Source organism: Onychomys torridus, chromosome 8, assembly GCF_903995425.1.
Source record: "Onychomys torridus chromosome 8, mOncTor1.1, whole genome shotgun sequence".
Lineage (NCBI taxonomy): Eukaryota > Metazoa > Chordata > Mammalia > Rodentia > Cricetidae > Onychomys > Onychomys torridus.
The window spans coordinates 70,361,028-70,377,338 of NC_050450.1; the positions used below are offsets into that span (position 1 = coordinate 70,361,028).

The 16,311-nt window shown below is 43.7% G+C and overlaps 1 protein-coding gene across 1 annotated transcript; it reads left to right on the forward strand.

Moving 5' to 3' along the window:
• The first annotated feature begins 11,001 nt into the window (after positions 1-11,001).
• Positions 11,002-16,071, forward strand: LOC118589921 (eotaxin). Its single transcript, XM_036197621.1, has 3 exons — positions 11,002-11,077; positions 15,497-15,608; positions 15,966-16,071. The coding sequence occupies exons 1-3, from the start codon at positions 11,002-11,004 to the stop codon at positions 16,069-16,071; spliced, it is 294 nt and encodes a 97-aa protein (XP_036053514.1).
• The last annotated feature ends 240 nt before the right edge of the window (positions 16,072-16,311 follow it).

Genomic DNA, 16,311 nt, shown 5'->3' on the forward strand with positions numbered 1-16,311 from the left:
AGCAGGGCATGGTGCAGGGGGAGGGGTCATAGATGAGCAGGGCATGGGTGCAGGGGGAGGGGCTCATAGATGAGCAGGGCATGGGTGCAGGGGGAGGGGATCATAGATGAGCAGGGCATGGATGCAGTGGGAGGGGGGGTCATAGATGAGCAGGGCATGGGTGCAGGGGGAAGGGGTCATAGATGAGCAGGGCATGGGTGCAGTGGGAGGGGGGGTCATAGATGAGCAGGGCATGGGTGCAGAGGGAGGGGTCATAGATGTGCAGGGCATGGGTGCATGGGGAGGGGTCATAGATGTACAGGGCATGGGTGCAGGGGGAGGGGGTCATAGATGAGCAGGGCATGGGTGCAGTGGGAGGGGGTCATAGAGGAGTAGGGCATGGGTGCAGGGGGAGGGGTCATAGATGAGCAGGGCATGGTGCAGGGGGAAGGGTCATAGATGAGCAGGGCATGGGTGCAGGGGGAGGGCAGATAGATGGTAACCCTGGGTCTTTCGCCCTAGGCTGAGCTTAGCTGAGGCCAAACAAACCAGATCCAGTTTTGCCTCTGACATTAGCCTAACCACTTTACCAGATACCTTTCCACTTCTTAAAGCTGTGGCTTTTCACACAATCTCTTACTGTACCAGACTCCTATCTGTCTGGTCTCATCACAGTCCCCCAGTCCCTCCAGTCCAGAATATTGCAAACATCTCCATCTTTGCAACTGGAGATACTGGACCAACATGACCTTGCAAATTCCCTTCCACATCTGGGAACCATGGGTCTTCCAACGTTCTGTCTCTGCCAGTCAGAAGGGGCAGGGAAAGTGGAGATCAGGCGTCTAGTACAAGATTCTGACAGACTCCCTGCACCTTCCGGCTGAGCCTCAATTAAAGTCCCGGGTAGAAACAGAAGTTGTCAGGAGAGAGCCGGCACCTTCATGACAAGCAGTCAATGCATCAGTGACCATGTACCACAGCTCCAGCCAAATCTCACAGAGATTTTCTTCCTCACCTGCAGCTGCCATCCTCATCTCAACACAGCAACCAGCCATGCTGCAAATCATAAAAGAGCCACCAGGAGGCAGACTAGCCTCACCCAAATTATTATTATCATGCCATTTGTTATAGTGGAGTCAGAAGGGACGGAATACATATTATACCACAGTGATATTCAACAAGCCCTGCGGTACAGGTCAATGTTAATCAGAAGATCAGTGAATGTGCAGTTCAGAGGGGAGGGAGTCCCTGTGCCAAGGCCAAAAGAATCAGCTCACATGACCTATGCCAAACTTAGCACCTTCTCCTACTTTCCTTCTTTTTCTTCTTTTCTCTTCTTTGGTTTCTTTTTTATTTGTTTATTTCATTGATTTTTCCTTTCTGTATTTTTTAAACTAAGTATAATGCAGATTGACCTAAAACTCAATATGTAGCAAAGAATGATCTTGAATTCTGATCCTCCAACCTCTACCTTTGGAGTGTGGGATTATAGGTATGTGCCCTACAAACAGTTTTTGTAGTGCTGAGAATCAAAGCCAAGGCTTCCTGTATGCCAGGCAAGCACTCTACCCACCTAGTGAAATACACCACCAGCCTAGCTCTTCATTTTAAGGAATTAAAAAAAAAAATCTTGTTTATCTTCATCTATGCCCAGGCTCCCTTGTCTTCTTTAGGCATGAATAATTAGAGAAAAACCCAAAACTATGACCAGAAAGAAGGTGATCCAAAGCTGGGCCTGGAGGTCAGTGGAATCCAAAGATTAGCTGGGTTGTAACTACTAATGTACTTAGTAGTCTTGGGTGGTTACTAACCTGACAGGTCTCTATAAGTGAGAGTGTGTAGCAGTTCCACAGCCCTCATATAGGCACCAGCACCACTTACACTCAGAATAAAAACATAACAAACATAATCCATCACAGATGCCTGAGTACCACCACCAAAGATACCAATGTGGTGAGCCTTCTAGGGAGTTCTTCTACAGGTCTGGTGATCATTGATAGAATACATTTGAGGGTCCCTCATATCCTTTCTTTCTATATTACAGGACTTTCCTGTCATCTCTGGTTTAGATATGAAGGGTGTCATTTGACTGAAATCCCCTTCTTGTCCTAAAGTGGCAGAGACTGTGAGTACCCACCCTACATCCATGGGCCCTTCCTCATTCTCTAGCACAAATTGTGTTTAACTGGTGGCCATGCATCTAAATGCCAACTAACTGGGATTGAAATGATGTAAGCTGCTTCAGTCCCTGCAAAACACCTACACTTCCAGCCTTGTGGCCCTAAGATCAAGGTGTCCCCTGGGGTCAATTTCCAGTGGAAGAAGTCCATACCTCTAAGTTATTGGTCATTGCTTAGGAGAGCTACATACTATATTTCAAACCATGACATAAGAGAAAATGAATATTTGTTATGTTGAAGCCCTAATTAACAGATAAACAGCTGCCATGATCACGCACCACCATCAAAAACCCAACACAGTGGATCATGATGATGCATAATTATAATCCAGCATTTAGGAGGCTGATGCAGCAGAATTGTTTTAAGTTCGTATCCAGTTGGGCTACACAGTGAGTTCAAGGTCAGCATTGGGATATATAGCAAAACCCTGCCCGCCACCTCCCCCACAAAGCAAAATAAATTAAATAAAAAAATCTGTAACAAATGGCACTCAGCAGACTGCTGACAGCATGTGGAACAAGCTGATGCCTCAGGTTGGAAAGATGGAGGCCCATGTTCCAGGGCACCAAAACCATCAGGGCCAATCCACAGAAATCTTAGCTCCAAAGGGCAACTTTGCAAAAACACATATTGATAGTGCACTGATTGCTTCTGTCTGCACCTGTCAAGCTATTGCTATAAGGAAAACCGTTTAGGAAAGAGCTGGATCTCCTCGAGCTACATGCAAGAGAATAAAGCTCAGAAATTCAAGACTTATACTGCAGGAAATGGAATCTATGTGTTGGTACAAATCTCTCTTCCTCTCTCTCCCTCTCTCTCATGGAAAAGCCTCTATTGGATGAAGTGATGGTAAAAATTAGATACAAAGTATAGCTTTGTTATGCAAGCCTAATATCTCACTAAGAAGTGGGAAATGAGACATACGTGTAGGAACTGTCTGAGTACCAAGAGGAGACACCTCCCAAGTTATGGACAAACTCATACTAAATTATCAATGAAACCGTGAGTGAGCCCAGACCCACTGACAACTACTGCCAATTCCACATGAGCACAGTCCCCAAAGCTGCAGAGCACTGCAGGGATGAATAACATTTATCGAGGGCCTTGTGAAGCAATGCTAACCAATGGAGTGAATGACCAAATTGTGTAAGGCACTTTCAGACCTAGTCCCTACAACATCCCATACTTCAGGTTTCCCCTCCTATCAATGGTGACTCAAAGATTAGACTGTGCCTCATCTCCCAGGGCCTCCACAAATCGAGAATATGACTAGCTCTCACACTAACATCATCATCACTTAGATACTTATAAACAAAACACAGATATGAAAATATCAGCAACAAAGATTCCAACAGGGAGTGAGTGTTGGGCAGAGAAGTTGACCCTTGCCTGAATGAAGATACCTGAATCTAGAATTTCTTTTAAAAGGCAAAACTGAAGTACCAGGGCTTGACAGAAAGAGTGTGGGCTGATTCTTCCGGGGCTATCTTCAACACCCTAGTCAGCAGCTGCCAAGGGGAAGAAAAGAAAATGAAGGACATCACCAGAGCAACCAAAGGTCAGGATAAAAAAGACAGAAGGGCATTCTCAGAGGGAAAAAAGCCAAGCCTTGAAGGGCTGAGGGGTTGCTGCTGAGCCCTGTCAATCACGGAGCTGGATACATTATACTTTCCTTCTAAAACTTGACACACTGTGTACAGACAACCTGACTTGTCGTTTTGGCACATGGGGAACTGGACAAGGTGGATCCAAATCCTCATCTGGCAGAGATCATCAGCCATCACCAAGGGACCCTGCACACTTAAGATGATGCTGTGTCACTATAGGGACTGAGCCATCTCTCTTAGGGATGGGTTAATTGTGGAGATGGTCGATATTAATTGTTCGTTCGACAGGGGCTAGATCCACAGCAAAGGCAAACTTCTAGTGTGTGAGGAAACTGCTAGATTAAGTTACCTGAGATAGGAAGGCCCACCCAAAATGTGGGTAGTACCATTGCATGGGTTGGGGTTCTGGACTGAATAAAAGGAGGAAAGTGAACTGAGCACCAGTGTTCGTCTCTCTCTGTTTGCTGACCACAGATACAATGTGATCAATTGCCTGATGTTCCTTCCACCATGGCTTGGCCACCATGATAGATGGAGCCCTCACACTATGATCCAAAACAAACCAGTTGTTTCTGATTGGGTACTTTGTATCATCAATGAGAAAAAAATGGCTACTACAGCTATGTTCTGTCTGTGGGATGTGAGGGAGGGACAGACTGGTAGAAATGTACGTCTCAGCAGACATTCATGGGCCCTTCTTAATTCATTGGTCTACAGACACACCAGAGTCCCATGAGGCGTCAAGGTCCATGGCATGCAGTCAGAAGTGACACAAGTTGCTTCCATGCCTGCCACTGTAAGCTATGTCTCAGTAAATGTAGAGGCTATCAGTTCCAGGTGGGTTTCATTCATCCTAAATCTCTGAAGCACTATTTTGGAGAAAGCAAGCTGATAGAGCATCACCTGACTGCAATGCAATCACAAGTAGGTGTTGTTGAGATCAGGCAGAGATTGGTACAGTTATTATTGAAGGATTAGTCAGTATTATTGTGACCAAAGGGTATAGGAATCTCGCTGCTGTGCACCTCAGGGTCTCACCTTTGTCCAAGAGGAGAGTTGATAGCCACAAAGAGTTATGTGAAATCATGAAACAATGAGCATTTCAAATAAAACATCTGGGGTTGGGGAGATGGCTAAGCAGTTAAGATCACTTCTTGTGCAATCGTGAGGACAGGGGCTTGGATCCCAACACCAGAATAATAAGTCATGTATCCTCCTCAGTGCCTGTAGCTCCAGCTTTGAGATGGGGTGTTGCAGAGACAGGAGGATCATTGGGATATCACAACAGAGAAAACATGGACCTCATGTTCAAGGAGAGACTCTGCCTCAAAGGAATAGATGAAGAGTGATAGAGGAGGACACCTCCATAGACCCACAAATGCACACAGCACAGTCTCTCTCTCTCTCTCTCTCTCTCTCTCTCTCTCTCTCTCTCTCTCTCACACACACACACACACACACACACACACACACACACAAATAAATAATCTTTTTTAAAGAAATAAATTCACGTTTAGTCAAGCCAACCCTTGGAAAGGGCTTCCCTTTCATAAATGGTTTCACAGAAGAGGAAAATAATTTGATTTCTTGAAGTCCCTACTTTTTAAAAAGTGTTCATAATAGCTTTTTATTCCCTAGATACAATGTTAGACTTTTTATGCTAACATTGATGTTGGGTTCATTTTCTTGAAAAACAAAAAACAAACAAACAAACAAAAAACAGCAGAAAACTTTCAGCATGGCCTCAGAGACTCTTGGGAACAGAAATTCTTTTTTGGCCTATTTTTTTACAAGGTTAACCGGAATGTTCTGTTGCTGTGATAAACACCATGACAAAAAAACAAACCAACAACAGCAAAACACTTCAGACAGAGAATGTTTACATAGGCTTAGACTTCCTGGTCACAACCCATCCTTGAGGGAATTCAGTTCAGAAGCTAAGACAGGAACTGAAGCAGAAACCATGGAGGATTGTTGGTTATTGATTCTATTGCTCATTCTGCTAGCTTTCTTATACAACTCAGGACTGTGGTGGTATTGTGTTCCCCAATATATCATGTACCCTAATAAACTTATCTGGGGTCAGAGAATAGAACAGCTACTAGATAGACATAGAGGCCAGAAAATGGTGGCACACACACCTTTAATCCTAGCCTTCTGGAGGCAGAGATCCATCCAGAGCTCTGTGAGTTCAAAGCCACACTGGAAACAGCCAGGCATGGTGACTCATGCCTTTAATCCCAGGAACTGATGGCAGGAAGCAGAAAGGTATACAAGGCGTGAGGACAAGGAACTAGAGCCTGATTAAGCTTTTAGGCTTTTGAGCAGCAGTTCAGCTGAAATTCATTCTGGATGAGGACACAAGAGGCTTCCAGTCTGAGGAAACAGGATCAGCTGAGGCATTGGTGAGGTGAGGTTAGCTGTGGCTGGTTCTGTTTCTCTGGTCATTCAGCATTCACCCCAATACCTGGCTCTGAGTTTGTTTTATTAATAAGACCTTTTAAGATTCATGTTACACAGGACCCCTTATACAGGGAGACACCACCCACAGTGGGCGGAGCTCTCCTATGTCAATTATTACTCAAGACAGTTCCTCAAAGACATGACCACAGACCAAGCTGACAGAGACAGTTTTTCAGTTGGGATTCCCTCTTCCCAGGTGGCTCTAGAGTCTGCCTAGTTGACAATAAAACTAACCAGCACACACAGGCAAGCATCATCATAGTGCAGGAGTCACAATATAAGAAAGGAATCAAGAGACAGGTGTAGAGAGCCACCGATTCCCTAAAGTGGATAAGAGAGCCTTTGAGTTTTCATCTCTGGTCCAGGCCCCAGCTCACAATTCTCTCTCTTGCCCTCCCCCTTCTCTCTCTTTTAAAGAAAGGGATGAAGTAAAATACATCTCTGCATTTCTTTCAAGACTCTTATAGGACTGACTACAATCTTGCTTTCTTTTGTTTCTTGGGGCTTAAATCCAGGCCCATGTGTGCTAGGCACATTTTCTACTGCTGAGCTGAAACCTGCCCCACCCCATGACTTGAACACAGTAGACACAATCTGGAGCTGAGAAAATCAAAACCAAGAGCCCGCTTCCAGGGATCTTTCCCTGCTCTTCTCTGCATTCCTCAGAAGAACACTGAAAAATCTAAGATTGTGTTTTCCTACTGGGGGACCTAGAGCCTGTCCTTCCCTGACCAAACCTTCCTCCATCAGTTCACCAGACACAGACTCACATTGCAGTTGAGTGGGGTGTCCTTTCCTGGTGACAGCTGGAAAGATCAGAGGAGCCCCACTTCTTACCCCTGTCAACAGCCAGGCAGTTGGAAGGAACAGCTGCTGAACTTCAATGTCTCAATATTTATTTTACTTACTCTCATTGAGGTTTCTGGATTACTATCGAAATCCGGAGCTTGGTAGAAAAATAGAAAAAAAAAGTCACACTATTCTCCCAAATGAACTATAAAGTTATTCCTGCTAAGTGTGTATAATCATATAATGACATCATCCAGGCACCTCTGAGGTCAGAAATGTTCAAAATATTTTACACTGACTCAGTTTCTGGAATGCCAGGCCTCCCCCATGTGCAACACAGGAATTTCTACATCCATCTCTAGGGGATGCTGTCTTCCTTGGAAATAGTAGGAAATCTGAGAGGCAAATGGGGACGTTGTCTATCTAGACAGTCTCTTTCTAGCATTCCTTGGCCCACAAAATCTACTTTCTAATGATCAATCCTTAACAGCCAGGTGCTGAGAAACTACCGAAAGATGGCCATTCTTTCAAGTACTTTCTATATTAATGAGTTTAATCCTCATAATAACCCTTTGAGGTAGAATTGATTATCCTTCCCATCTCAGCCTAGTAGAGGGAGAGCAGATAAGCCATCCATAACTTATCAGTAGATAAGCCATCCATGAAGCTTATCAGTAACAGAGTCATAGCATTTCAGGCATCCTGGATCCACTGTCCCCACTATGCTAGATCACCTGTAACTGAGCAGCAAGAAACAGGAAAGGTGGTGGTGGCACACGCCTTTAATCCCAGCACTCAGGAGGCAGAGCCAGATGTGAGTTCCAGGCCAGCCTGGTCTACAGATCAAGATCCAGGACAGGCACCAAAACTACACAGAGAAACTCTGTCACGAAAAACCAAAAGAAAAAAGAACAAGAAAAGAAAACAGGAAAGATCAAGTGTATTGGCTTCCATTTGGCCCCCTTTTAAGTAATTGCTGACTACTAGCAGATGATTCTTATAGGTCAGAAGTCACCAGAGTACTTCCTTTTTCTAACCCAAGTCTTTCTTAACACGTCTTCCCATGTAACCTTTACAGATCAGGCAATATGATCTGGGGCTGTACCAGAAAAGCCAGGAACCAACCACGTGGCACCCCTGTGCTAGCTTTCAACCCAGTAATTTACTGCAGCTGCCGTATTTAAGGTGTTGCCTCTCCTGGCCGCTGCCACCGCTCCCACAGGGGAGCCTAGGGTTCTGCATAGACGAATGTAAGTGGATCTTGTGTTCCTTGTCTGTGATGTGTTGAAGACATTAAACACCTTGTCTGCCGTGTGTTCAGGGGATGAGGACAAACTAGAAGGCTTTCTATGTGTCCCTTGATTCCTGACGGTGTGAGGACACCAGTCACCTGTTCTGTTACACACAGACTGGCTCCAGGGCAATATATCTGATATATAGTTTATTTTGCTTTGATTTGAAAAGGGCTTCAGCGGCTAAGCAACGAGTTTTAAAATGCATAAAAGAACAAACAAACAAACAAACAAACAAACAAAAAACCCAAGGTCAAGGGTGGAAGTAGGGAGTGGATCTAATCAAAACCCATTGTTTGCATGTGTAAAATTCTCAAAGGAGAAAGAAAAACGCTTTATTATAAAATGATCTTTCTTTGGATTTGGTCACTGTGGTTGTTTGAATAAGAATGGCTATATATATATGAATGCTTAGCCATCAGGGAGTGTCACTACTTGAGAAGGATTAGGTAGTGTGGCCTTGGTGGGGTAGGTGTGAAAGAGGTGTACTGCTGGGGGTACTTTGGAGTTTCAAAAGCTCAAACCAGGTTCCGTGTCTCGTTCTTCCTGATGCCTGCAGAATGCTTGCAGATCCAGATGTAGAACTCTCAGCTACCTCCCCAGCACCATGTCTGTCTGCATTCCACTATGCTTCCCAACATGCCAATAATGGCCTAAACCTCTGAAACTGTAAGCCAGCCCCAAATAAATGCTTTCTTTTATAAGAGATGCCATGGTGGTGCTGTCTCTTCATAGCAATAGAACACTGACTAATATAGTAACCAAAATTAGCATTTTTCATAAGAAGAAAATATCATTAGATTAAAAATTTATACTGGTCTAGAATGTGTTTGGTTTTTTTCCTGCAAGCATTTTCTATAGTAATTTTGTCGATTTTCTCACTTATGAATGATACATGGTTCTTGATAGTCATAAAAACTTGTTAATTTTTTACTTTAAATGTTTTTCTGCGACTTCCAAATGAGTGCCTAACTCTTGTTTCTTAACATCAATTATCCTCATTTAACTGTTTGAGTCACCTGTCAACTTTTTCAGTTGCTAACAGTAAACTCTCAACGAGAAATGGAATGCATGCCAATGCCAAGATGTTCTTTGCAGCTAATAATTTTTTAAAAATATTTTTAAAATATTTATTTTCAGAGGCCCTTGGACAGCAATAACAGACTTACTATTTAATTTATCAGAATGATTATAATCAATTGATGTTCCTTTTGGTGCTGACACCAGAAGTGACAAATTGAGCAAGTGACCATCATTGCCCACGTTAAATCAGTATAAAATTTTCTGAAATGGTATTTTTGTGTGAGGTGCCTTTCTGTCTCTGTTTTCCTGATGTTTCTATTTACCTGAGTACTGGAGGTGCTTTGCCTGGGGACACCAGGCAATCATAGAAAAATGTTATCAGTTGGTATTTTGACTTTTTATATTTAAGATATTTACTCAGCCCTGTCTTTTCCCTGCATTTTAATCTCCCATCTTCTAGATCAGTAATTTTCAATTAGGTATGAATATCAAATTCACTTAAGGTGTTTTTATTGAAATAAAGATTTTAAGGGTTCTGCTTGTGTGTGTGTATGGGGGTGAGTCAAGGTCAGTAGACATTAGCTTATTATTTTGATGAAAGGTCTTTGTCATTGGTGGCCAGTGTCTGGATCAGGTGTTTTAGGGTTCTCACAGTACTGTACTCGGGGTAAGGAAGAGCAGCAAGAGGTTTTGTACAAAAGCACAAAATAGACAAGGCCCAGAGCAGCTATAACACAGAAGTGCTACAAGTCAGCCCTGGGCTCTCAGCAAGACTGCTTCAGAGTCTCAAGTTATCATTCCCCCTGGGTTTCCTTCTGAGGGTCCAGCAGGTGGAGTTGGCTGACAGGGCAGGGGCATTGGATACTTTCTATTTTGATTGGCAGGCTAAACTTATGTAAGCCTTTGCTTGCTGTCCACAGTCATTCCCCATGATGTATCTAGTTTCCATCATATGCACACCGAATCATGCATTGGATGGTAGAGAGAGAGAGAGAGAGAGAGAGAGAGAGAGAGAGAGAGAGAGAGGGAGGGAGAGAGGCTGGCTGTCTGTCTCTGTGTTTGTGTGTGTGTGGCTGTGTGTGTAGCTTAAGCCAAGTATGATCCTAGCTGTCCCTACATTTGCTGCCTTCCATGATGCTAAGTTCCTGGGCACTAAGATTGTCTGGCCACTGGCAAGCAAGACTATCATGTCCTGTTTTCTGAGTCACATAATGCAGCAATGTTCAGAGCTATGACACTAAACTCTTTCTGCATCTGAGCGGGCACATTGTGGGGACCTTCTGGGCCTCCAAATTCCTTCATGCCACCAGGTAAACATAGAGACCGCAGAGGACTCTTAAAACCTTCTGGTTTCCCCATGTCATTCCCTGGCTTCTTTGTCATGCTGCATAATGGTAAAATTACATTTCATAATCACATAATCTTGCTTTCACTCCTATCCCCAGGCAGATGCCAAGTCCCACCCATGGATTTGTTTCTTCGGTCTTGCTGTCATTCCAGGAGCTGGCCTGTGCTCCACTGCTCAAGACCCCTCCTTCATGACCTTCTGCAGGCAAAGTCTTCTCTGGAAGCTTCCACCCACTCTGCTCCTTATAAAGGTAGACAGATTAGCCAGCAGAGCAGAGAGGCTGAGATCAGCGCAGCAACTTCCAACTGTTTCCCTCCACCATGCAGATCTCCACAGGGCTTCTGTGCCTGCTGCTTGTGGCCACTGGCTTCACTTCCCAGGTGCTGGCTCACCCAGGTAAGTCCCTTCTTTTCTTTGGGGGAAGCCAGACATTTCTCAATCCAGATGAGAGTGAGTCTTCAGAGATTCACTGCTAACTCTGCAACTTAAAGATGGGACAAGGAACCCCAATCAAACAGCCAGAACTGACATTGGTCCACATTCCTCTCTCTCTCTCTCTCTCTCTCTCTCTCTCTCTCTCTCTCTCTCTGACATGATCATTGCAGCAGTTGCCAAGTACATCCACAGTCAGCTCCCCTCACCGTGCCTGGGTATGGCACAGTGAGCATTTGGATAGTGGTGACGATGTGGAAGGACCTATTTTGGAGGAAAAGTTTCTGCAGGATTTTAAGATAGCAACAGTGGCAAAATGGGGAGGGGGGTCCTGAGACATCAGCTCAAAAGAGTTCATCTTGACTGTTTAGGATCCTGTTGTAGGTGTTTGTGTCTTAACCCCTTTTTCCTATCTTTGGATTCCTTACTTTTGGATTAGTGGGTGTGAATTAATACATGCTGCAGTAACAGATAGTCTAAATCAAATCAAGGGTCCATAGCAAATTATCATAATGTGTGTGCTTGGCTTCTGTGCCATATACTCAGGTTTGCAGACTGGTTATGGGAGCAGAGGAAGAGTGCTCACGGGCTCCATGGGCAACACTTGCATGCTCAGAAGTATCACATGCCATTTCTTCTTCTCCCTTACTGACCACACTCATTAATGCCTCCAGGCAACAAAAATGGCCCACAGTAAAAGCCCACATGTGCCTAGAGAACAGACAGTGGAGAGTATTTGATGACTGGTTCTGAGACTATCACATCACTGTGCACTTCTCTTAAGTATCAGAGTGATGGGCCTTTTCTGTGCCCCTGTGTTCCAGCCAGGAGAGAATGGTCTCTGACAGCCATGTTTGGGGTTTTAAATGAGTGAGTTTATTAAGTACATATCAAGTCAAAGGAAAAGAAGAGAGAGAGAGAGAGAGAGAGAGAGAGAGAGAGAGAGAGCAAAATATCAACTCTAGTGTTCAAAACCTTCAGCAGAAATTGACTAGGCAAGCCCCTTTAAGACACTCATTTGGGGTTTCCAACAGCTGAGATCCCTCACGTGAGGCTTCCAAACCAAAGAGCAAGTAATAACAGAAAGTACACTGCTAAGTTGGAGGCTTATAACATCCATCTGAAACTGACTGGAAGATAGGAACAGGTAGTTCCCCTTTTGCGCTTTCTTCCATGGATGAACTTCCCGTGGCTGAACATCTGGTTTCTCTTTTTCGTGGCAAGCACTTTTGTATCAGAGGAGAAACAATAATAACCTCTGTTGGCAACAATTCATTTTTTAACTGTTCTTAAGGACATAATATTTTTGCTCTTGGGTCTGATGTTCCACCTTTCCTGACACAGAGTTTGGGAGCAGGGCGGCTAGTCCATCATCAATCAAAGAGATCTTTAAAAACTCTGTGAGATAGACATGTTTTGGTCAGAAATTGAGGTGGGGAAGCAAGTCTACTTCCAGAGCTAGCTTTTAGTGAGCTCAAAGAACACATAACAACTGAGCAATATAATGTACAATGTGTTTAGCCCTAAATTTCTTGCATGTTGTTATATGGCAGTGCTATGTCTGTTATTTGGGGACAAATAAGGTGGATTGATTTAATACACTGTGGAATGAATGTATGGCACTCTTCTGGGTGACCCAGCAGCCCTCAGCAGAAGGAAGCGAGCATGGTGGTCAGGAGTTAGCAGCTTTTGTCTACATTATTTGACGTTTTAGGGCTTGGAATCTGGATGACATCAATCATAAATGAAGGACCAAAGAAACTAAGTAGAATTAAAATAGTATGATGGTGAAGGGTCTGATGTCTTCTGAATGATTTATGGAAGAAACATGCCTGTTTTGCCATTTAAGGAGGCAGGGAGTGTTTAAGAATGGCTTTGCAGACAAATAAATACATACCTGGTATGCACAGATGTTTATCTGGAGTCGGGGGTGTTTTTTAAAGAGAAAGTGTAAGTCCTTAGCTGGCTTGTTTTGTAGTGGGCCATTCTTCTTTTGTAGTTTTGGGTGTCTTATGGGATACAGGACTTAATATCGGACAGATTAAACCAGTTAGTAACTTTATGGAATTTAACAGATTGCCCTTTTTAGACTGGCTCAAACTGGTCATCTGGATGGCTGTCTCCATTGTGGTTATACTATCGTTTATGTTGGCTGTATAAGAAAATGTGGTTAACCATAGAAAAACTTCTTTTTAAGTCGCAGGTACTCCTTAGGCCATTGCTCTTGGGTGCTTGGAGAAGCTCCTTGCTCCATGGCTTTGTTTGTTTCCAGTTACTGTGCTCTCTGTAGTGAGGGGTCAGATCCTGCTGCCCATATGGCTTCCTTCAGAAGCATAGGAAACATGTGGGGTTCTGGCGACTCTCCTTCCTGCAGGGTACACACTGCTTACCTCCAGTCTCTGGAGATTCTGTGGTCTCTCCAATCAAGAGGACTGGTGGCTTAGAGGGATCCCAATATCCCTCAGAGGCCACAGGCAAATATTGCTTCTAGCTTCTGGCCCTCTTCTCCAGGATGATGTAAGCTTCTAAGCTGTGGTTTCCAGACACCCAGGAGGGCAGCCTTACCATTCCTATATTGTTAAATTTTGTGTAACACTTAAATAAAGCTTAGACAAAGAGAATTTTAAAGAAATCCTGATTTTGCTTAAACATAGTTTTCCCAAGTATGAACCAGACTAACAAAGTTAGCAAAGGTACAAATAACTACCTTGATTAAACATGCATTTTTGTTTTTGAATGAGTTTTTGTAAATGTTGCCATGAGCAGATCAATACTTGTAGGAATTTTAATAACTTTCAGTCATCACACCTATAGGATCTTTAAATCCCATTCTCCATGCACCTTGTACAATTCACTCATACCTCCTGTGACATGAATTAAGCTTTTTTATTTTGTCTTATCACCCAAAAGCTATCTTCACTTTTTTAATTTACCCATTTAATAGAAGACAAAATATCATATTTACATTCTTTTAAACCCTCTCATCTAGTTACTTTAAAAATTAGTTTCTGTAAAAAATAATAGTTGAATGCAAATTATATACATGTTACTGTGTAGCAAATTAACATTGCTTGACCATGCATGTTACTAAGCTACCAAGTATTTTTGGTTTTGGATTTTGTTTGTCTGTTTATGCTGTTTGCAGACAAACTGTCTTACCACTTGATTTTTTTAAAAAAATTTTTCTCCCTCCTGCTCTTACCATCTTAAGAAAGTCCTAGCACTGTGGCCAGGGCCTGCATGGAAGTCAATGACCTTGATCAGTGAACACTCTGTAAACAAGAAAAGGCCAAAGGAAATGTTCACAGAGAGACAAAATCTTTACATGTTAACCCTGAAATTACTGTTCTAGGTTCAAAAGATGGTCATTCCCTTGTTTCAGTGGTGGACAGAGGGAAGCCAGATGTGTATGGGCACATTGTTATTCCCTCTGTCACTGGTTCTCATTGTCCATGCCTCCTTTAAAACAAATGAGAGTCACTCCTTTGAAATAGAAATGGCTGCTATTAGCTCCTGCTGACAGTGCCAATTATATTCTGCATTGCCTGGGGAGTGGTCTGTACAGCAACATTTGAAGTTTTGAATGGGTGAGTGTACTTCTTAAATGCATACCAGGTCAAAATAATGGTAAAAATAAAAGTCACACACACACACACACACACACACACACACACACACACACAGAGAGAGAGAGAGAGAGAGAGAGAGAGAGAGAGAGAGAGAGAGAGAGAGAGACAGACAGACAGAGACAGAGACAGAACCACCAGGTCCAGTGCTCAAAAGAAATGCCCCTCCCTAAAGAGAAAATTATAAGATAAAGGTAACATCATCAAACTGGGGACTGAAAACCAGCAGAAACTGGCTGAAAAAGCCCCTGAGGCAGTCAGCTGGAGGCCCCCACCAAGTACTTCTCCAAGTCCTGTTAGTGACCATTTCCCTTCCAGCTATTCTCTGGGGCACACTACTGTTCCTCATGGTCTGTGCTGCTGTTCTCTCCTCTCTGTCACAGAGTTAGACACTCATCCCCTCACCAGACAAGTCTTGGGGAAAACTTGACATAGACATGCTTAGGTCTGAAATGCATGTGGGGAGGGGGTAAACTTGCTTCCAGAGCCAGTATCTCAGAGAGCTCAGCAATATATCACAGTTTACCAATATAATGTCCATTACACCTTGTCAGAGATAATGGGTCCCCACTTTGCAGAGGACCATGGGGGAGGGGAGTGTACCACGTCAAAGGTACAGGGCTTCATGATTTCATCTCCCCAACCATGATGTACTTTTATCTCCTCCTAACTTTCTTCCTACCAAGTCCTGTCTGAAAATACCCATGGATCACAGATGGCTCATTCTTCCTGTCCATTCTCTTCTCCCCAAACTTAGGCTCTATCCCATCTACCTGCTGCTTTGTTATGACCAGTAAGAAGATTCCCAAATCACTACTGAAGAGCTACAAAAAAATCTCCAACAGCAGATGCACCCTGAAAGCCATACTGTGAGTAGACAACCCCCACTCCCACCATGACACACAGACTTCTGGCCCCAAACTCATTTCCAAGGCACACAGTCAAGAGCTGTCTTGATTAATGAATCAGACAGTTTGACATCTGTAACCTAATCCATGAGCTTTCACAGCGCAAAAGGCGTTTATTCCCAGCTCTCTGCATGGGAGCTGGCTCCTGGCCATATTAGTTTTTCCAGATGAAGGGAAGCCAAGCCTGGAGTCCCATCCTTCCTCTGACCATTGTTTTGTACCACAGTGACCTCTGTACCCCATAGCAAATGATCTGAGAGGGTTTGAAAGGGGGAGAATTTTCATTGTTTCCCATTCTCTATTTGCTCTCTTCTGCAGCTTCAAGACCAAGTTGGGCAAAGAGATCTGTGCTGACCCCAAGAAGAAGTGGGTCCAGGATGCCACAAAGCACCTGGACCAAATCCTCCAAACTCCAAAACCATAAACAATCCTCTCTTTTGAGACTAACTCAGAGACAAGGGCGTGCTTGATTCATTCTCCATTCCTAAGATGTGCTCGGAACTCATCTTGGCACCATTCCTCCAGGACTTGGCTTCATTTAGTTATGGATGGAACTGGTAGTCATTATGTTCAGTGAAATAAGCCAGACTTGAAGAGGTTGTGTAATTTCTTGAATATGCAAAATCTTAAAAGGGGGGCATGAAAGTAGATGTCAGATTATTGA